The following is a 23,993-nucleotide window of genomic DNA, read 5'->3' on the forward strand; positions in this document are numbered from 1 at the left end:
TATGCCCATTTTCTGAATCTACACTGTGTGTTCATTCATGAACATTACATGGCTCTTTTGTCAAATACTGAGTGCTAACCTAAGAGTAGTACCAAAAGGATCACATTGCTTCCACACCAAGCCTACTTTTAAATAGGAAAGACAATAATTCCTGATCCCTCACAAGGATGCAGCAAACAAACTAAAGATTATGAAATCCTATCACTAATAAAAGTATAATATGATATCTACTGCCACTCACTCAAATAAATTCTAATCTACCATGGCACCCTATTACAAGAGATTATACAGTACTTATTAGCAAACTGAGAGAGCAGAAATCCCAAGATCAGCACATTAGTTTTGCACTAGGACATGAAAATGAATGGAAGAGCTATGGAAAGTGATCACATCTCCCATTCTTGCACTCATGAAATGACAGATAAGAAATCAAAACTGTCATCACAGCTCATATCTTATTAAAAAAACTGGAGGAGTGCACCATGATACATATGAAAATTAACATTTAGATCTGATATAAGAAAAAATACAGAAAAAAAAATAAGGATGGAATGGTACTAAAATATATATCTTTAGTGATGCAATAAATTTGTAAAACTGAAATTTAGGAAGCAAAACAAAATACTACAGAAACTTTTCAAGAAAGTTTTTTTCCATCTTCACTTCCATATGGACCATAGTAGAAGCACAGCAATTTTCAGTTTTGTTAACATTCCTAGGCACAGTTATCTACATAGAAATAAACATTATGTTTCATGTACAAACAAATACTGATAGGAAAAGTAGGAGTTACCTTTGTCCTCACCAAGAAAAACTCAATTTTAGTTCATACATAGTTCTCTTTTGTATTAAATGTACAAGTAAATCTAATATAGTTAAGCGATGATAACAAACAATGTTCTCCATGACTTGTTTCAAATAAATATAACTGATAAAGCTGGCATAAATATACTTTGGGAATGAGTGACATTACAAAGGGAGAAAGGGAAAGACTGTGGATAAGACTACATTAATGATTGAATGTAATGTTAAACTACAGCAAATCCTTAGGTATGTATCTACTTCCATTAGAAATATTTTTGTAGACAGATGGGATGAAGATCATAACTTGATTGAAGAATTCCAGAGAATGTAGTTATTCATGAAATAAACTTGGTAAAAATAAAAACTAGCTTTGCATAAGCTGAGATATACACAAAACCCTTTCTAGTTTTACATGGTTTACAACTAAATCTACAGTGCATAAGGGTAATACGTGGCAGAAAATGGGGAAAAAAAGACATTAACGTACCACTGAATCCTGACCGAGGCTGTTTGATGATTGGAAGGAAAATAAGGAAATGACATTTAAGGGGACTCCAAGAGATTCTTGCAGAAAATTGCAAAGTTTGCAGCTCAATGCAAAGTCGTGTAAAGTGAAATATCCTTACCCTAAAATTCTTCAAGCTTGCTTACAATCAAATTACAGTATTTTAACATTTACTGAACAAATAGGTGTTTGCTGTCCACTAATCATAACAAATAAAATAATCCAGAATACAATTTTTGCACCAATCAACAAAGCTACTCTTAAATAGATACACTTTGCCAGCAATGAGAACAATGCCATGGTGCATCTGGAAATGTTTGGTTATGTTCATAGGTTTGCTGCACTTCATACCTTGCTGATAGGACTGAATTAAAAGTAACCTGCATTTTTACCAGAAATTGACAATTATTAGTATATCACTTCCTACAAGAACAAAACATTATACAGTAACCCCCGTTTTACTGTATCTGAGTTTCTCGATCTTCGAGTTTCATGCCAAGTCCTAAATTCTTACCATCCCAAATTTCAAACATTACATATTTACTTGAGTTTAATGCTTTCATTTTATATGGGGTACACATTCCTACCAATGGTGTCACACCAATGTGTCACACCAATGTGCCACAAATGTGCAGTACATTGTAAACATTTTTCTGCCTATAGCTCACATACCTGAACATACAAATTCTTTATGTGGATAAACCACTTGCCAGCCACAACACTATTCATGTTGGCTTGTATGTGAGAGAGGGGGAGATAGAAAGGAAGGTTGGTAATGGCACAACTGCATTGTGAGAGATGTCTCTCTACTGTGGTACATGTAATGGCATTGCACTGTGTCACAACCAGATGTGAGGACAACACACACACACACACACACACACATACACACACACACAAACACACACACACACACACCACACACACACACACACACACACAGCTTTAGAGCTTTAGATGCATTGGTGTTGCACCACCACATCATTGCATCACACCCACCAAATGAGAGGACAAAACACACACCCACACACACTTCTAGATGCTGTGGTGCTGCACTACCACAATAATGCATTATGCTGAATGTGAGAACAAAACACACACTCACATAGGTCTATGTTGGTAAGGCTGGAATAAATAAGCATTTTTTGAGTGTTTTCAATAACCCAAGTATTGTGATCCTTGAGTTTAGCATTATGCCATTCAGAGGAAAGTAAATGTAAAACTTAAGAAGGTATTGTAGTTATATCACATAAGACGAATTTAGTGAGCTTAGTAAAAAGTACCTCAATTGTATACCTTTGGTCATTTAAAAGGGGATGAGTTCCTGCTTCTACCATAACTTCTAGCAATAAATGATACTCATTAGTTGTGGGGTCTACTCTCTCTAAAAACTGGTAATCTTCTGCTCCCACAGGGAAACAAGATCACTAATCCTATGCTTATGTTTTTTTATCTACTCACTACTGGATGGATAGGAACATCATGTGAAAGATGACAAACTGAAAAATTAGTTTCTGCCTGACATGAAATTAAAACTAAGAACCTCTTGGTTGAGCTTCTGAATCATGAATATATTGGCAGGTTTCGGAATACAGAAGCTTGGAATACTGCTACTGAATTTTACTATTATAACTGTCCAGACTTATTATGGGCACAAATCATATGACAAATATATCTATCTGGTGAACTTTTTTTTTAAGATGAAAGGTTTAATTTTTATATATAAAAAAAAAAATAAAAGTAATTTTGTAGTGAAGGAAAGGCTGGACACATAATAGGGGAGGAGAATGATATGAAAGTGGAAATTACAATTTAGAGGATGCCTTTACTGAATGAATGAGAGAGAGAGAGAGAGAGAGAGAGAGAGAGAGAGAGAGAGAGAGAGAGAGAGAGAGAGAGAGAGAGAGAGAGAGAGAGAGAGAGAGAGAGAGAGAGAGAGAGAGAGAGAGAGAGAGAGAGAGAGAGAGAGAGAGAGAGAGAGAGAGAGAGAGAGAGAGAGAGAGAGAGAGAGAATAATGGTGATGTACTGTTCCTGTGTGACATTCCTTGAATCTAGTGTGCCCACAAACTATGCCCAGGTAAAAAGCTACTCAGCCTAGGTCTGGAAGGACATCTCCATGCAAGGAAGAGTTGCCTTCTGCTCCAAGGTCTACCTCAATGCTGTAGTGCTGGGCATGCCCATCCTAGTGGGGCTTGAAGTAATCATGCTCAAGCTAGTCAGTGATGGTAGCTGAGGTACACTATGAGTGGGCTGTTATCGACCCCCTCCCAGGGGACAGCCCTGGTAGACTACATAACCACCAACTTCAACTGCCTCATGACAGCTCACCGATGTGACGTCATCATCATCATCATTGGTGATTTAAACCCACAAGGGATACAGTGGTCCTTCAACTTCCTCCTCACCATGTATGACCTCCACAACCATGTCACCTTCCCCACCCATCACTCAGGCTCCATCCTTGACCCTGTGGTAATGGATGCATGCATAAATCATGCAGATATGCCAAATAGTGAATGTTTAGAGCGGATGAGAATGAGAAGCTGACAGATATTACCATAACTAAGGAGATAGTGGAACAGGAGATAGATAGGCTAAAAAGTTCAAGACATCAGGACCAGATGAAATATATAAGGAATGCAGAGGTTATTAGTGAGCCATTACTTTCTGTCTTTAGGAAATCACTTGAGTCAGGTGAGGTACCAGTAATATGGAGGCAGGTTAATGTAGTACCCATCTTTAAGACAGGGAGATAAAACTTTAATGTCTAATTATAGACCTGTCAGCTTAACTTCAGTTGTAGGTAAAATAATGGAGTCAATAATAACAGAGAACATTAGGGAGCATTTAGACAAACATAACTTGATAAATCAGTCACAGCATGGCTTCATGAAGGGGAAGTCTTGCCTGACGAATTTGTTAAGTTTTTACAGTAAAGTGTAAGAGGCAGTAGATAATGGTGATAGTTATGACATCTTATATCTGGACTTTAGTAAAGCGTTTGACAAGGTACCCTATCAGAGGCTCCTGAGAAAGATTAGGGCACATGGAATAGATGAGGTGTTTGGCAGGATAAGTCATGGCTAAGTGACTGGCGACAGAGTTGTAATAAACGCTTCTAAATCCGAGTGGGGTCATGTAATTAGTGGGGTGCCACAGGGATCAATAATAGGGCCATTGTTGTTTTTAATATATATCAATGACTTGGATAGTGGAATTAGTAGTGATAGTAAATTTGCAGATGACACAAAGATAGGTAGATTAGTTAGGTCAGAATCAGATGCCATCGCCTTGCAGGCAGATTTGGATAGGATGAATAAATGGATGGACAGATGGCAAATGCAGTTTAATATCAACAAATGCAAAGTAATTAGGGTAGGTAGAGGAAACCCACACAGTAGGTACACAATAAACAACAAAACTCTGGTAGGTTCAGGGTACAAAAAAGTTTTGGGAGTTATAGTTAGCTCTGAACTCTGTCTAGAAAAGCAGTGCATAAAGGTCAGAAACAGGGCAAATAGAGTATTAGGATTCACTTTTAGGAGTGTAAAAGTAGAAGGCATGAAGTAGTATTAAAGTTATATTTGGCGCTGGTCAGACCTCATCTAGATTATGCTGTGCAGTTCTGGTCCCCACAATACAGGCAGGATATGGGTCTATTAGAATCAGTACAAAGGAGAATGACTAAAAGGATACAGGGGATGAGGAGTATTCCTTATGAGGGGAGATTGAAGCTGTTAAATTTACACTCTTTAGAGAGATGTAGGTTAAGAGGGGACCTGATAGAAGTCTTGTAAGTGTTATAAGGGTTATAACAATGGGGACGTAAGCAAAATTCTTAGGATCAGCAAACAGGACAGAACAAGAAATAACAGGAGCACAGGAGTGGTGGGTGCCCCACAAGCTGTACAGAGTGAGGTCGTCAGAGAAGCCATGGTTTGGACCTCAGTGCTATGCCGCGGCTGTGGCTGTGATGCATCTCCAAGCGCAAACCCCACACTGTGGAACAAAAACCATCACAAAGATGCAGCCACCCACATGGAGGCCACCCAAGCCTGGGCCAGGGAACAGTGGGCGGAGAACAAGAAAAGGAAGTTGAGGGGCAGTCAGATTGGCTCAAAACAGTGGTGGGACATTGTGAAAGACACACAAGGAGAAAACAACACCTCCACCATCTCCCCTCTTCTCAAAGAATCAGGGGAACTCCTTATAAAAAATAAGGATAAGGTGTACTTGCTGGTTCATCACTTTGTCTGCAAGATGACTGTTCCTCATCCTACCAAGTTTCCTCCCTCCCTGCCTGTGGTCGCGGTGGACAGGCTGACTGCAATTACCACAACTGAGGGAGAGGTGCGAGCTGCCCTATCAGCCCTCAAGGAAAACAAGGGTGTAGGCCATGATGGAGTAAGTCCCCGCCTACTTCACAGGTGTTCTGTTGTGCTGGCACACCCTCTCTCCAGGTTATTTGAGGACATCTTGCACCAAGAAAGGTGGCCAAATCTGGAAGACCAGCCATGTAGTGCCAGTACACAAGAAGGGCAGTAGATCAGAGGCAGCAAACTACTGCCCCATGTCCCTGCTGTCAGTGGTGGGGAAGGTGCTGGAAGGTATCCTAATGAGGTGCCTCATGTCCCACCTTGACAGCCAGCATCTTCTCAGCGACAGGCAGTTCAGGTTCAGGAAGGCTTGCTCAGCAGCAGAGCTCACCCTTCTGCAGTCAAATGAGTGGAGTGACACCCTGGACCGGAGGTGTTGGGGCCCATGACAGTCCTGGCAAGCTAGATATCGCCGATGCCTTTGATCATGTGTGGCATGCTGGCCTGGTGGAGTGACTATATGCAGTTGGAGTGGGCAGCACCTTGCTGGAGCTGCTGTGTGACTACCTGCATGAGCAGGAGATGCGGGTAGCTCACAGCAGGCATAGCTCTTCCCCAGTGAAAACAGGCGCAGGTGTTCCACAGGGCAGAGTGCTGGGGCCATTATTCTGGAACATGTATATCAACGACACGTTTAACCTTGTTCTGAGAGCCCACGCATATGCCAATGATGTTACCTCGTCGCTGCCTTTCTCACTAGGGGAAGAACAAGAGGTGACAGCCCACTTGAACACCACACTATGCCGTCTGGAGAACTGGGGATGTAGATGGCAAGTCACCTTTGCCTCCCAAAAAACACAGCTGCTCTTGGTGTCCAGGGTGGTGCATGACATCCACCCCACTCTCAATGGGGTGCAACTGATACCTTAGCAGGAGCTGCAGATCCTGGGAGTCATGTTTGACAGCAAGCTGACTTACCAGGCACACATAACTCAGCTCACCAGGTCAGCAGCAGTGAAGCTGGCCTGCCTCAGAAGGATTTCTGGATTCTTGGACAGCTGGGGACAAGAGCTGCTGTACAAAGCCAAGATCCGCTCCTCTCTCAAGTTCTCCTGCCTTGCCTGGGATGGAGCGGTGCCCTCCCACCTCGCTGTCCTGGACAAGATTCAGCAGAGGGCACAATGGCTAATAGAGGATGGCCTTCCTGAGCAGCAGGCCAGCCTTCACAACCTGCAGCACTGCAGGGATGTTGCAGGCCTTGCCACCCTATACAAGGTACAAGAGCAATGGACACCTCACCTGCAGGAATTCCACTTGCCACCACGCTGCAATGAGGTGCTCATTATAGCCGTCTCCACAGCAACCTTGGCCCTGGCTACTCCATGGTCTCACTCTGCCCACCACCAAAGACAGTTCAAGCAAAGCATGTGCACAGGTAGAATAAATTTCTGGCCTCAGACAAGTTTTCAGATGACCTTAGTGTTGCAGCGTGTGGAGGCCAGAATTTCAAAGTGTTTGTGAACCAGTGGTTTAGTGAAATGTGTGATAGTGACATGGGCGTGGATATTAGAAGTTTGGCCAATCAGTGACAGTGACATGTCAACAAAGTAGAGCATTGGTTAGGCTTCGTGTGCGACAGTGATGCCTTGATATGTGATAGAGGCTTGGCCTCACAAGTAACAGTGACACTTATATAGTAAATATAAGATCTTAACTTAGTTGGGTGGGTTTTTTGGATAGGGGATACCCAAAATATCTCCTCTAAACTGTACAATTTTCAACACGTAAAATGGTGTATTATGTATTAATAATAATAATAATAATAATAATAATAATAATAATAATAATAATAATAATAATAATAATAATAATAACAATAAAAGAGAGAGAGAGAGAGAGAGAGAGAGAGAGAGAGAGAGAGAGAGAGAGAGAGAGAGAGAGAGAGAGAGAGAGAGAGAGAGAGAGAGAGAGATATGAAAGGTATGACGCATCTACTGTTGATCAATGAATGTCATTAAATGAGCAGTGGTGAAATACAGCGCCTTGAGATGACTGTCATTTCAACCCTGAGCACACGTGTGCCAAAATGTCTTCAGCCAAAATTGTACCGATGCAGAAGTGCCTCAAAATACTTACTTAAATTAATTAAAAATAAATTTTCTGTGTAAGTGCATCAAAGATGAACGTAAATTTCACAAAGGTAATGAAATGACAATGCTAATGCTTCCCAGAATAGGCCATCTCTTAGAAAATGTCAGTTTCAGCCTGTGACTCATATTTCAGTTTTTCTTTATTTTCTTGAGATCTAACTGATATATCACAATGACAATAGTACTATTGTAAAGCTCATAACAAGACAGTTTAGGTGATGTGTAGCATGCAAAATGCTCGTAGGTAAAATTCTGAGCTACAAGGTCATTAACATTTTTTCCTTTTGTATTTATTTTTGAGGGAAAGAATAAGTAAAATTACTTTTTAGTAAATTTTTTATGAGATCATCAAAAAGATAATTCACTTCCTTGTGAATCTAGTGATACATAGTATGTGTCTACTTAAAAGTTTCAAAGGAAAGAAAAATGCTTCTAAATCAAAGTTTTGCAAGGTGAGCGGAGAAGTCACAAATGCCTCCAACAGAAGTAGTATTGGAAAGAAAACTTATGAAACTTACTGGTGCAAGAGAGGGTTAAAAAGAATGAGATGATGAGATGGATATGAGAGTGAAGCTGATGCTAATAATACAAGACATACTGTATGACAGGAAGACGAAAGTATTTGAGAGAGAGAGAGAGAGAGAGAGAGAGAGAGAGAGAGAGAGAGAGAGAGAGAGAGAGAGAGAGAGAGAGAGAGAGAGAGAGAGAGAGAGAGAGAGAGAGAGAGAGAGAGAGAGAGAGAGAGAGAGAGAGAGAGAGAGAGGATTTTTTCTGTCATGACCAACTTCCTGTGAGTTCTAATGAACAGATGTCAGAAAATAAAAGTTGATGAAAAAATGCATGAGGTCCTTTGAAAACCAAGTGTATTGTAATACTTGAGGCAAGCCACTGCAGTCAACACCAACACAAATACAATTTTTAAACTGTCTTCAATGTCCACTATGACCATCATGCAGAAAAGCATTAGTGCAACTATTAGCATTTTCATGTCAGCTGATAAAGATTGTGAATTTCAATCACTCACACTACAACGTCCACAATGTAATACAAACAAAACTCACGCTGAGAAATCTAGCAAGTAAGGCAATCATCTCGACAAAGCCTTCCACTTTACCTCACCAATAAAGTTGAAGATAAGAAAACTAGAGGTTTCAGTGAAGTCCTATCCATGTGACAATTCTCTCTCTCTCTCTCTCTCTCTCTCTCTCTCTCTCTCTCTCTCTCTCTCTCTCTCTCTCATTCTCTTTATGTGCTCTATAGTATCTTTCCAGCAGCAACATGCATTTTCCTTCCAGCATCATACATCTCTGCTGCACTGTACTGCATACCATTGCAGGATAGTACAGGGAGATGATGATGGTGAGAGAGAGAGAGAGAGAGAGAGAGAGAGAGAGAGAGAGAGAGAGAGAGAGAGAGAGAGAGAGAGAGAGAGAGAGAGAGAGAGAGAGAGAGAGAGAGAGAGAGAGAGAGAGAGAGAGAGAGAGAGAGAGAGAGAGAGAGAGAGAGAGAGAGAGAGAGAGAGAGAAACACAACTGACAGCTTGGAAATAATAAGCAAGCGTGTGCCTGAACCTTGGGCTGTCCAGACACAAGAGACTTTATCCTGCACACTTATTTGGGATGACTGCAGGGATCAAGCTGTTGCACACTACTGCCTGGCATTAATCCTTGTCATCAGCAGTGCTCATTGTGGTTAAAATCAGCCTCTTCCTTCCTAAATATTTTTTTTCCTTCAATATTAATGATGTCTCTAATTTCCTGTTGTAGCAATAAGTGAAAATAACTGAACCAAACTGAGAAGTGCAAGACTAATGGAAGAACCATAAATGAGCTAGATGGATAGTGCAGAGAATATTAGATGCAAGAGGTCCTTTGAAGATCAAGTGTAGAGTGTTGAGCAAATCTAAATATATAAAAGGTGACATGACCTCAAAAGTCTCTATGTCAGCATTTGGTTCAACGAGCCATCACATCAAATACAGAGAAAGGGATTGGATTTCTTTGAGTACACTAGTTCTGCTGTTAGGCTCTGATCCCTGAATGTGACTGGAAACATGTACAAGTGGTTCCTTGTTTTGGCAACCCCCTCATGATAGGTGCTGATCTGGTATATAAACAGACTGGTACTCAATAAAAACACTGTTGATGATGCAATAATATGATGATGAAAATATTGGCCCATACTGATAACAAGTTTTAATAACCTTACAGCATATCTTACAAATGCCATTTCCTCTGAAAATCCACAATAAAACCATGGTGGTCTAAGTACATACACACTGGGATGGCAAATGTCTAATGGATTAAAGCATCAGTGTTACACTGAAACTTACCATCACCAAGTCAGTCCACTACTGCTACTGTGGATAAAAAAAATACTGTTCAAATAGCTTTTCAACCTATTTACCATTTCAAAAATAGTGGTGTTATAATTTTTTTTCAGCAATATTTTCTAGACTTGAATCTTAAGGCAAATATGCTGAAAAGTTCTACCATGGTTTTTTTTTTCACCAGAGGATAGACCTTTTCATGTTATGAATGTAATAAACCTACCACACTCTGAATTCTTGAAGAGCTGAAAAAATTTCAGTATGAAAACATTTTTGTCATTTCTTCTAAAGATCAAAATTCAGGACTGAAATTTAGAGTCAGTCAGTCTTCAAGTTCATGCATTCATTCCCAATATCACAGTGCTTATCAATACTTTTGCTGCATGATGGTCACTGTGAGTGAGAAGCAGAGTAACCAGCAGGAACACAGCTGGAAGGATCATGGCAGATGACACAAGCTGGACAACTCACCTGCATTGTTTCATAAGAGTTGAGCAAGTTGAGGAGGAAGCCAGTGGCCACAAGGCGCAACTGGTGATCTTCTGGGCTGTCTGAAAGCTGAGCTGCACGCTGCAATAGGCCTAGCAGCTGGCTGGCACCCCCAGACTCCATGACACTCACTCGACCACCATCTGAAAGGGACACTGCAGTCAAGGAAATAATTTATGAATGTGTACATACCAAATTACCCTCCACGTGTACCCTAAAAATTCTTTAAGCAATTTACATGGCTATAATAGTGTACAAATCAAAGCACAGTTTAAAACATGAACTGCAAAGCTTTTTTCTATGAATGCCAATATATTGTAGCCCCATATATCCAGTGCTCTTTACTAAGGTTTTCTTCATCCTCACACACAGTCAAACACATATACACACTGCGTGGTGTGGTGGTTAGTATGTTTGGCTCAAAACCAAGAAGGCTTGGGTTCAAGTCCCACGAGCTGCAAGGCAGAAAGCTGAGCCTCTTAATGTGTATTCTCTGTTCACCTAGCAATAAGTAGGTATGAAATGTATGCTAATGGGTTGTGATATGTGAGTGGTCTCAATCCTATAAAATGATTGGTCACTATCAGCTCTGAACTCTTTCATAAGGAAATGACTGGCTATGTCACAAGATCAGCAGATGACCATACTTGAGTAACACAGCTTGCTGGTGCAATGATAATGTCTTTGCCACTAAAGCAGGCTAAAGTTTATGTGCATTCAGATCTATATATTTCACTGAAGAGTGAACAGTTACTGTCCTCCCTGAGTAAGGGAATGTGGTGAGTGGTATGTAAAAATTCTGAGTCTTCCCCAGAGAGTAGATCATATGAATTCTAAGCTCTCAATAGCATAGCAGAGCTGGTAATTATAAATCAGATATGTGATCCTCAAGACTGTGGTGAATTACACACACACACATACACACACACACACATTTGTGAAACCTGTAGACCATTGCTATTACTTCAACACAGTAGTATGATAATCTTATTATCATCCTCTGCAAGTGATGGAACTTTGTGAATCACGAATGCTTTGGATAAGTGTGAACAGTTTTGGGGACTGTATTTAGTAAATGGTTATATGGTAATTTCATTGGATATTCTGTTGTAATGTTTCCTCTCTTAAATTCACTTTGTCCTAATCTTATTCCATGATGAATGTTGCAATACTGCTGCAGCAAATGATGATGAAATCTCTATTTCCCACACACAGAGTGATTTAACATAAATCCCACAACAGAATGTTAAGATTAATGTCTTTGTCTTCCTAAGAAAATGAGTCATTCACATAAGAAAATTAAAGAAACGTGTCAGTAAATAAAATAAATAAACAACTTTGATATGATCTAGCTGGGATGAATGCTGTTGCTCTCACTGAGCAATGTCATGATTTTGATGTAAACTCCTGACTTGTAGCCACATGCCAAGAACTCTACCAGAAAGACACTTGGCATCATTCACTAATAAACTATGCAAGGTTCAGGAATTTCACATGAAAAATAATAAATAAAATAAAAAAATAATAAATAAGTTGAAATAAATAAATATAATAAAGAAATAAACAATGAATTCCTTCATACATGAGAGAAAGGAAGGAATGAGACCTGCATATAAAATCAAGCAATTCTTAACACAACAGTTTTTCTGAACAAAATTATGCTATAAACAGATGAGTGACAAATGTTCTTACAAGTACTTAACAAGTAAAGTAGATTGCAATATAAAAATACCCTTATTATAATTGTATTATAATTGTAAAATTTTCATGCACTATGAAATATCCATAAAATGTTAGTGATGAGGATGTAAAGTTATTTTGACATGATAAACTATCATACAGGGATTACCAAAACATAGTGACAGAATACTCCAAGCTCTGCAAAGTTTGATTAATAAGCTTAAGCAATACATAAAAAGAACATGTGGGTTTGTACATATAAAACTGTCATAATAAAAATTTATGAGGTGTGCTTCTCAGCTTGGCAACTCAACTATTCAATTAACTATATCCAGAAATTTTCAGTACACACTTGGTGGAGTGCATTCCCTGTAACTGCATCAACTGTTTGAACTGAAAGCAAGTGTTTACTTTCATTCACTTGTAACATTCAAGATAAAAACCTGAAAATTCACTGAGACAAAAAGTTGAGGTTCATCACCACTAAGTACTCACAGTAGTGCAAACACTCAATTTAACATGAAGAAAACATGTGATTTTAGCACTAACATCATCAACATTACCAAAAAACTTGTTTGACACTGCTTCAAGTGGAAAGAAATAAACAAACCATTTTAGGGAAAACAATAATATAAAGAGTGATTAGTTAGTTAAAACAGTAAAAATTCAATATATCAATGTTATCTAAAATAAAGTTCACTTCTGTTAGCTAGTAAAACAAGAATAATAAAATACTATCAATACAATGACTGGCTGTCACTAGAACTGTTTTGATTCAAGTCCATGATGAGCTACTTTAAATTCTCTTGGTCACATTAGATTAAATACACAGGATGAAGACAGGAACAATGAGGGAATATGTAGAAATTCCAGTCTCTGAATATAACTGACTGCTGTCTGATATACAGAGCTCTTGAGAAGAAAACTTTGTTTTATATCACACCTGTTCTCTTGCACATACTTGACTATTAGTAGTAAATAATTAAACAGAGACCCCAATTACAAATCAGCAGGTCTCCTTGTATCTGTTTTTCTCATGTATATATGTATACCTGTAAAAAAAAAAAAAAAAAAAAAAAAAAAAAAAAAAAAAAAAAAAAAAAACTGCAGGTAGCTAAGGTTGGTCTCCACTCGGCACCCTAAATAGTGCAAGTGCTCAATTTATTGTAATGTGATGTGGCAAAGCAATAAATGACATCACCAACAATTGTTTGCCACTACCTCAAGGAGGAAGAAGAAGCAGACCATAAAAAAAAAAAAAAAAAAAAAAAAAAAAAAAAAAAATGCAGTTAGTGAAACAAGTAAAAAAACTCCATTTTTGTTAAAGCCAATTAACACAACCCTGGCACTTAGTGGCTTGACACAGCTATGATTAAATATTATTAGTAAAGTCACACTGGCCATCACAAAAGTCTCGAACTCTAGCTGTCTATTTTCAAGTTCATAAGGAGTTACTTCAAATAGGTTTCTGTTCTTTGCATCACATCTGGTCAAACAGGTGCCTTATCAACAGGTCAAGAGTGGAATGATGAGGGGGTTATGCAACATTCTCTTGTTTACTGAACAATACTCATTGCTTGCTATATCATTTAAGAAACTCTTGAGGAAGGACTACATGGTTGTTGAATTTACTATATAGGAGCTCATCCTTGATGCTAATTACCACTCATTCAACACAATTCATCACTTCTGGAAGCATATTAGTTATACATATACAGGTTAGTAGACATGAATGACCAGGTTGACCTTAGATCTATTCTGGGAAAGGAATATACATCAGATATTGGTTGGCTGACTGAGCTCATTACAAAGCAGATAAGGATTCAAGTGCTGTCCACCCAACCACAAATAAATATATACACAAATTTTGGAGTTGTGACCTATTGTCCAACAAGTCCAGAAATCTATACATTCTACCCTCCTGCAAGTGCATGTGTATTTTTAATCAAGGAACACAGGATGTGAGGTTGTTTAGTATTGTCTTGTCCCAGGACCAATCTTATTCAACTCTTAGAAAACTGATGTCCTCAATAACTCTTTCTTTTTGCAAGTCACTTTCTTTATATTTGGTAGTTCATATAATCTTTGCTACCAAACTGAAAATTCTTCTTCAGTGTGAGTGTGTGTGTATTTATTTACCTAGTTGTGCTTTATGGGAAAAGAGCCAATCTTCATATCTTTTAATATCCAACTTAGCCTTGTAAAGTGTGTGTGTGTGTGTGTGTGTGTGTGTGTGTGTGTGTGTGTGTGTGTGTGTGTGTGTGTGTGTGTGTGTGTGTGTGTGTGTGTGTGTGTGTGTGTGTGTGTGTGTGTGTGTGAACAAGACTAAATACAAATGTACCAAACCTCATGTGTAAGAGATGCTGCTAATTCCAACAAGAAAAATTCCCTTATCCAATTGTGATATTATTAGTCTAACCAGCTGGAGCTCTGTCAATCATGGTGAATCTTTTTATATACAGTTGTAAACCTACTCTTAACTTGTTATTTTGCGCTCATGCTTTGTGTTATTATTTTCTCAGAGACTTGCAAACTTAATTATTTATAAGTAATATTAGAGAAAATTTTGTTTTATATACAGATCAGAAACTTTTTATTATCCATTATTTGCAATCAAAATCTTTTTATTAAGATGTTATTCTTCAAAAAATTTTATGGAGGTGAGAAATTTGTTTTACAACTCATCTTTCTGTGGCATACATACTGGAGTAATGTAACACCTTGGATAACAGCAAGAAGTTTACCCGAAGATTCAGAAAACCATCACTTCTGAAAAATAATGTAATAGAAAATTTCAATTGATGAAAGTAAATAATATCTTGCTATTCAACAGACAACCTCCAGTAGCCATGTCCAGAGCTGTTTTCTGTACCTGATATTCTACGACAGAATTTCTCCAATGTGAACTCAAAAATAAAAGACAAGTGAAAATCCAATGAAGACACAAATGATGAGACTGAAAATCAGACTGCTTCAAGTTTAGCATCATGCCTATGAATGAATTACTCGCCACAAAAATAATGAGCAAACGAATCCCCACTACGGATAATAATGAGAGAGAGAGAGAGAGAGAGAGAGAGAGAGAGAGAGAGAGAGAGAGAGAGAGAGAGAGAGAGAGAGAGAGAGAGAGAGAGAGAGAGAGAGAGAGAGAGAGAGAGAGAGAGAGAGAGAGAGAGAGAGAGAGAATGGATATTATAATACTGTATTATGAATTCTGACTGCTGAGATCACAGAGGAAAAGAGATTGAAATAAATAAATGAAAATGTCAATGTTACATAACCAAGGGGCCAGACTCCTCTCTACAGCCAGTTTTGAAGAGAGAAAGATAACAGTAGTAAGTTCATGCAGATTCATGTTCATTTTTTTAGCAGAGTAAAAACCTGACTGCTTTGCTGCCACATGCACCACCACCACCAGGAAAGGAGTACACACCATGCTCATAGCAGATATTGCCCAGGGCTCGACAGGCTTGCAAGGCAACCTTGGTGCTGGGGCTGGACATTTTCTCCACCAGGATGGGCACCAGGCCCCCTGTCACACACCCCAGACGACAATTCTCAACCTGAAGAACAGTAAAGGAAGATAGTTCCAAGAAACAAATTAATATTGCTTAATGACAAAAACAATATAATAATATTGCTTGATAATAATGATATTGCTTAATGACAAAACAACAAAAGAAAAATATATTTATTACCCACCTTCCTCTTTTCTAAATATGTGAAGATGGATTCAAGAATAGGGAAGAGAGAAAAGAAAACCTCAAAGAAAGAAGAATAAAAGTAATAAAACAAAACAGAAATCATAAAGTAACAAAATTAATAAGATTTTAGAATTTAGAATTTATTTTTTATTAATTTTGTTACTTTATGATTTCTGTTTTGTTTTATTACTTTTATTCTTCTTTCTTTGAGGTTTTCTTTTCTCTCTTCCCATGCTTATCAAACTTTTGATATTTCTATGTCAATCCATGTTTGTTTTCTCAAGATATAAGAACATGAAAAAACAATTCAGAAAAAGAAAGAATACACACACTTAATAAATTAAATAAAAATATTGAATCCAAGCTGAACTAATTCATCTCAGCTTCATAAAAACAATATCTTGACAAGCACGAGAAAGCCAGTCTGAGAACAGACTGTACTGCAACAAAGCTTTACCTTAGCCAGCTCAGCCACCAGCTCAGCTCCTTTAGCCTGCATGTCCTCATTTGATCCCTGAATAGCTCCCAGTGCCAGAGGCAGCACTCCCCCATTCACTAATTCCTCACACACATCCCCACCATCTTCTGGACCTGTGCAGGGAAAGATAATGTTTGTACATGGAAATATTATGCTAATAAATAATGCTAAAGTATTATAGTTAATACTGGGCATAAAATTTCAAAGACTGAGAGTTCAAGACAGTTTTCTACTAGTTAATATTGGGCATAAAATTTCAAAGACTGAGAGTTCAAGACAGTTTTCTACTGTATTGTGTACTAGGGAGGTATCAATATCCAAATCTCAAGATATTAATACTTTTATGTGAGGCTCGCATATATTATGGAAACAGATATCAGACCATGATAACCTTATGAATCTAAATACTTTCAGTACAACTAATAATCATCACTGGGTGTGATAATTAAAAAAATTATCACGATAACCGATAAATCGATAATGATAACCTTATCAGTGATAAGTGATAATTGATAACTGGCGATAAATTTATCACCCGATAACCAATAAATTAATAAAGAAAAAAATTCTCACACTGGTGGTAACAATAATGATATTTTAAATAAATAAATCCAAATCTTTATTTTTATCTTTATCCTAAAAACTTAGAATTATATTAGAAAAACTTGAAATTCAATGTTTATCTTGTCTCTTCACTAATGAAAAAATACTGTCCTAAGTAAAATTACTACATTTAATTTTGAAAGTTTAAAAGTTCAACATGCTCATGTTCCCAAAACTAAAATTATCGATTATCAGTAGTTTGGAGCCAAAAATATCAGATACCAATGAATCAATAACACAGAAAAAATAATTATTGGATAACCGATAACCTGATATCATTATTGTGATAACACCCACCTATGCTAATAATACAGAAGGAAACAATAAAAATGGACATACAATAATCTGAAAAATAAAGAAATGAGAATAACAGTAAGAAAAAAAAAAAAAAAATCAAAGTATCAAAATGGAAGGAAGTAACAAGCAGAGTACAACATTGATCAATGCTGGCACTGCAGTTTTCAATACGTAAAAATGATAAGCCCATAGGAAGTAGCTATAGTAGTAATACAAGTCCACTTAGAGATTATACAAAATTAACAAAGTTCGGGAATTACAAAGATTGTGAGGATCTGAAGAATGATCTGAATAAAATAATATATGAATAGAGTAGAAAATGGGAAATAAAACTTATTGTATATGTGTCATGTGATCAAAATTGGAAAGAATGAACACTGACCAACATGGACATATAAGTTAGGAAATTATTTACATATCAAAAGTGAATGAAGAAAAACATTATGTATAGTGATAAAGGATAAATTGTCACAAATAAGACAACAGAGATACACACAGGGTGTTGAGGAACATGAAGGTGGCATTTCATTTCCAGATAAAAAAAAAAAAAAAAAAATTATAATAAAAAAAAAAAAATGAAAGAAATAAAAATCACAAAGGTCAAACCAAAATTGGAATATGCTGAAGCTGGTGGTCCTCTCACATGATTAAAACATATTGAAAAATTGGAAAAAACTATGAAAATTAGCAACTAAAATGATGTCACAACTAAACTTATGTCAGAGTTAGAAAGCCAAAAATATGATAAAGGATTAAAAGGAAATACCAATACTTAGGAAAAAGAAAACACCTAAATCTAATATATAAGCTAATTAATTAAAAGGAAAACTAGAAAAAATCTATTATTGTGAAAAAAAAAGAGGCTGAACATTTGAGAAAACAAGGAAAGGTGAAAAAAAAGGAAGAAGTTTGAATGAAATGAAAAGTACAGCTTTCCCAGTAGAATTTTTTTTTTTTTTTTTTTAATGTAGGAAGGACACTGGCCAAGGGCAACAAAAATCCAACAAAAAAAATGCCCACTGAAATGCCAGTCCCGTAAAAGGGTCAAAGCAGTAGTCAAAAATTGATGAATAAGTGTCTTGAAACCTCCCTCTTGAAGGAATTCAAGTCATAGGAAGGTGGAAATACAGAAGCAGGCAGGGAGTTCCAGAGTTTACCAGAGAAAGGGATGAATGATTGAGAATACTGGTTAACTATTGCGTTAGAGAGGTGGACAGAATAGGGGTGAGAGAAAGAAGAAAGTCTTGTGCAGCGAGGCTGCGGGAGAAGGGGAGGCATGCAGTTAGCAAGATCAGAAGAGCAGTTAGCATGAAAATTGTGGTAGAAGACAGCTAGAGATGCAACATTGCGGCAGTGAAAGAGAGGCTGAAGACAGTCAGTTAGAGAAGAGGAGTTGATGAGACGAAAAGCTTTTGATTCCACCCTGTCTAGAAGTGCCTGAAACAAGCTGAAAGTGATACAGATAAGGAGTGTACATTAACACACATATATATATATATATATACACACAAGTACTGGAAAAAAAAAAAAAAAGTCTACTGAGGTGCTTGTCCTCAAACAGAGTAAAAGCATTAGTAAAAGAATACAGGATAAGAGATTTGAAAAAGTCCAAGTCTTAGGAAGGTGGAAATACAAAAGTAGGCAGGGAGTTCCAGAGTTTACCAGAGAAAGGGATGAATGGTTGAGAATACTGATTAACTCTTGCATTAGTGAGCTGAACAGAATAAGGGTGAAAGAAAGAAGAAAGTCTTGTGCAGCAAGGCCATGGAGAGGAGGGGAGGCATGCAATTAGCAAGATCAGAAGAACAGCTGGCATGAAAATAGCAGTAGAAGATAGCAAGAGATGCAACTTAGCAGCAATGAGAAAGAGGCTGAAGACAGTCAGTTAGAGGAAAGGAGTTGATAAGATATAAAGCTTTTGATTCCACCCTGTCTAGAAGAGCAGTATGAGTGGAACCCCCCCCCCCCCCCCACACATGGACGGATAAGGCACCTGTGCAGAGTTAGCAGCAGGGGGGTGGTTAAAAAAAAAAAAAAAAAAAAAAAAAGCTGATGGAGACGACTCAGAATGCCTAACTTCAGAGCTGTTTTTAGTTGAAAGCTTTAGTTTTTCGTGAAGTTCCCAGTTTAGATTATAAGTAAAGGACAGACCAAGGATGTTCAGTGTAGAAGGTCTCCACCTTCTACACTGAGTGTCACTTCTACAGTTGAGTGTCACTGAAGAAGGGATAGTTGTCTGGATAGTTGTGTTGAGTTGATAGATGGAGGAATTAAGTTTTTGAAGCATTGAACAATACTAAGCTTACTGTGCCATATATATATATATATATATATATATATATATATATATATATATATATATATATATATATATATATATATATATATATATATATATATATATATATACAAGGACAGGGTCATATAACTGTAGCTGAGGACCTAGATGGCTACAACATAAGTAAATACAGCTAGGCAGATAAATACATAATATTATGAAAGAAATTAATAATTTTGGAAGGATGATATACATACCCAGGTTATGCAACTGGTTTATCAGCTTCTCAAAAGGTTCACAGTTTGTTTCTTCTGAGGCTACCCGCAGTTTCTCCAGGTTAGTAGCTAAGTCATCTGTAAAAATAATCCAATTCTGTGGGGTCATCTCATGAATGCTAATGCATAATGTGATGCATATATGTATAGTAGATGATAAGACACTGTAAGCTATACTTATTGCTATAAAATTGATGCAGAAATGTCTTGGTTTTAAGATATCTTCCCTCAAATACATGCAAAATTAAAATTATATAAAGTTAAAGTTCTTTGGTTTCAGTTCTCGTATCCATCATTAATGCTCTTCAGAACATCAATCAGGCAAACCCAAACCCCAATCATGGTGCCCCACCAGATCAGTATCTCCCAGTAAACAGCATAAGCTCACAGACCTGGGTGAGATGATCTGAACTTGGAGTGCACAGTCAGCAGGTTACCAATGTACTGGCCAGAGGCTACTTAGTTTTCATTTTGTCCTACAGGGCTGGTTGGCATATAAGTCTCTCACTTTTTTTTTAATCAAAGATGATCTATTCTTTGATGTTCATCCTTCACATCTTCCTCCATACACAGTCTCTAGGTCTTTTGGTTTCCTCACTTGTTTCCTTCCAACTATCCACCCTCTAAAGTGCTCATCTGAGTACCTATATGGCCCTTCTTCCTCTTCTTGGTGTGCTCATACCACCTCATCCTTCTCTGCACATTCATCACATCTTCCACTCCACACCTCATCACCTCCCCATTAGACATCTTATCTCCCCAATTTACATGCCCCACGTATCTCAACATTCTGCAGTCATTTTATCATTCTCTCCATTTTTTAAACTCTTGGGCATGAAATGAAGAAAATTACAGCAAAATAGTATGAGTACATAAGCTAACACCAAACTGAAAACAAATAGTTAATAGTTAACAGCAAACTGAAAACAAATAGTTAATAGCTAACAGCAAACTGAAAATAAATAGTTAATAGCTAACAGCAAACTAAAAATAAACAGGTACTGAAATCATGTTACTCTTTGCAAACCAAATATGAACCATCAGGGAGTAGGAAGGCATTTGAGTAAGTTTTTCACCACATTCTGCTGCTTTAACAAAAGGACAAAGGCTAGGAGGGTTACTATGGGACTGGGGAGGGGTGGAATAAAAATATATAAAGCAAATACTACATAATTACAATCGAATAGTGATTCTGTACATGTTTCCAAACATTGTAACCCTGAAGTCATGCTAACTGATTTTACGTCAGTCACTTGGCAATGTGACACTGTCTTCCCTTTCAAAACTAGATCAAACCAAATATTCATTCTCTTAACAAGGGGGTTTGGGTCTCATTTACTGCCCCTAAAAGTTAGGCTGACTGCCATGCATCAATCTTTTTACCATGCAGGATGAATTAAGTGCCATGATTCAATCTTGGAGAGATAAAAATACTAATAAAGATTTTGGATGTAAATTTGACAAATATTATATTCTCTTAGCTGGAGCACAACACCCCTAAAATAATCTATTGTTTTGGTCCAATAATGAGATGCCACTGCTCCAGCCAACCAATCATAAAGTTCACTGCAAGATCACCTATAATTTTTTAACCTTACATTAATTTCTGACATTATTCCATCAGTTTCTCAGTAACTGCCATTAATCTAAGTCATCACTTTTGATGCTTAGGTAACATAACTCTATGGGAATCCAGGAGGCAAAGATCTCTAAGCTAGTTTAGAAAGGGTCTTTAATATAATGCAGCTGAGACTGAAGCAAAGCAGTTAGTTCAGCTTCCATGGCTGGAAACTTTGAGAGATCCACGTGAGGGCAAAGCCTCTGCTTAGGATTTGGAGGCTGCAACATTTATTTGAATTTAGTTTTGAAAAAAATCCTCTCACTATTATGAAATCAAATCAATGAAGCATCACAGTTAAAGTGACTTTTGGGTGACCAGACATGGAAAAACCTTAATTGCTGTAAAGCAGTATTGTTTCTCTCACCCTAAAACCCCACTTTTCCATCAGGTCCCCTATCTAGCTTGTTCTACAGTGAGAAATATATATATATATATATATATATATATATATATATATATATATATATATATATATATATATATATATATATAGTCAGCCTTGTATGAAACTAGTTTTACCAAATTTTCTTGGTCCAAATTTGATGCTATGAGCGATGTTATCTATTGTTTTTTTCGCTTTAATTTTGATTAATAAACTGAGTTTTGGATAAGGGCACACAACTGTCATCAGGTTCTTGCTTATACACTACATTATGCATCTGGACTGGTGTGTCTACTGAGCTGATATGTCGCTAAATTACAGCCCAGATCTGATGTATAACAAACCAATACTAATTTGGAAAGTTTAAAAATTAAGTGAACTGATAGATATATGCATATTTCTTCTTTATCTATTTGTGGTGTGTAAAACAAAATGACACAAAAGCTTCTCCAAAGATAAACCAAAAGCCAAACAGTGACAAGTGAGAGCAACATCTTCCTGGTGGCTCAGCACCTTACCCATGGTGGAAGCGGGCTTGCACGGGTATGGGCGGTGACAGGTTCTGGACACCCTTCTAGTCGCAGCTCCCCTCTAACCTCCCGGGAGTTGTGGGATGACGGGCACCACTTCAGAGCCTCGTGGGAGACAGGTGCCTCACTAGTGATCCTGGCGGGGTGTCAGTGTCAGTGTCACCGCGGCCACGCCCTGCACTCACCACCGGCTGCTATTCACTTCGGCCCAGTCGCCAAACGCAGCTGTCAAGCGGCGGGTGTTTCTTTGTCCAAAGGTGACAAGCGAGCTTTGGCCTGGGGACACACCACGCCTCTGTCCTCACACCAGCCTCTCTTCTCTCTCCTCAGACACTTCTTTCCACCACGTACGACAACTGTGACAATAGTGACACTCGCGATCACAACACCTCGGGGACCACCAATGCAGCGGCGGCACAATGCAAGGCACGGGCCGGGCCTCGGGGAGTCGGGAGTCGCGGTAACTCTTAGGCTCAGGGACAGGCGGCAGGCGGGTCTGGCGGGCAGGGATGAGACTCGGGACCGGTCACGTCAGGGTTGCAGTTGTACTACATACCACTAATTTTTATGACCTATTTCCCACTTCTCACTTCACAAAAAGCGTATATTCGTAATTATTAGTGCTTTTCTCATTGTGTAGTCGACTCCTTACAGTTTACTTTGTACCCATCACTTTAAAAATTAATGTGGTAATAGTGAATGATCACAAACTAATAATGGACTGTCTATGAATTATATAAGCATTATTAATGTTCTCACATTAGCCACACCCATAATAGCAGTGTGGGCAATCCCTTATCGATGTTTATGCAGCTGCTGGAGTTTACTCTCAACACTTTGTTGTTTATTGTATTCAATCTCGACTCGTCTTCTTTTCAGTGTATTTATTTTTTTAATTATTGGATGGTGGCTCGGTTCATTATTAGCAGCACTTCATCAAGGCTACAGGAGGGGAGTGAGTCACCCCCTGCCCCATGACTCACGCCGCAGCGCCTCCACCGCCAGACAGACGGATCTCCCTCCCAGGCCCCGCCAGACGAATGCATCCTGTTCTTCTTCTTCTTCTTCTTCTTCTTCTTCTTTTTCTTTTTAATTTTCTTTAGGGTGCTGGTGCCATGTACTATGTGTCTTCTCAGTTATTCATGTATTCATTGCATCTTTTATTCCTGAGAGAGAGAGAGAGAGAGAGAGAGAGAGAGAGAGAGAGAGAGAGAGAGAGAAACACTAATATTTCTCTATTAAAGTCAGGCGATGGTGAAGTATAGCACTTCTCTCCAGTTGTCCCCCTGTCCTTGCATTTTCTCTTGGTTCCTATCTTTTCTACTCCATCTTTCGCTCTTTGTCTAGCCTGATCATGTTGCATCTCCCCATTCTGGCCTCACTAGGGTCTCCAGCTGTGATTCACATAGTAATCTGCATGCGTCTCTTGTAATCTGTATCACATTTTTATAGTCCGCTCGTGGCTCTGTGTAGTGGTTATTTTCACATTTCTTAAGCTTCTTTGTTTTACTTATATATACATTTCGGTGTCGTTATGTATAGTTTTTAATG

The 23,993-nt window shown here is 38.1% G+C and overlaps 2 protein-coding genes across 2 annotated transcripts in view; both read right to left on the minus strand.

Annotated features, from left to right (window-relative positions):
- The window catches only part of LOC135097641 (rap1 GTPase-GDP dissociation stimulator 1-like), a 24,382-nt gene extending 13,667 nt beyond the window's left edge, over positions 1–10,715 (minus strand). The window contains 1 exon segment of the mRNA XM_063999594.1: positions 10,577–10,715. Coding sequence (XP_063855664.1) covers positions 10,577–10,590 — 14 coding nt within the window. The 5' untranslated portion in view covers positions 10,591–10,715.
- Positions 10,598–23,459, minus strand: LOC135099693 (rap1 GTPase-GDP dissociation stimulator 1-A-like). The gene is made up of 6 exons (XM_064002109.1): positions 22,431–23,459; positions 19,892–19,987; positions 16,436–16,569; positions 15,708–15,837; positions 14,979–15,043; positions 10,598–10,737 (listed from the first exon to the last, which is right to left on the minus strand). The coding sequence occupies exons 1-5, from the start codon at positions 22,432–22,434 to the stop codon at positions 15,027–15,029; spliced, it is 381 nt and encodes a 126-aa protein (XP_063858179.1). The 5' UTR covers positions 22,435–23,459; the 3' UTR covers positions 10,598–10,737; positions 14,979–15,026.
- Positions 23,460–23,993: the final 534 nt, after the last annotated feature.

This window comes from Scylla paramamosain, chromosome 4, assembly GCF_035594125.1.
Source record: "Scylla paramamosain isolate STU-SP2022 chromosome 4, ASM3559412v1, whole genome shotgun sequence".
Taxonomy (NCBI): domain Eukaryota; kingdom Metazoa; phylum Arthropoda; class Malacostraca; order Decapoda; family Portunidae; genus Scylla; species Scylla paramamosain.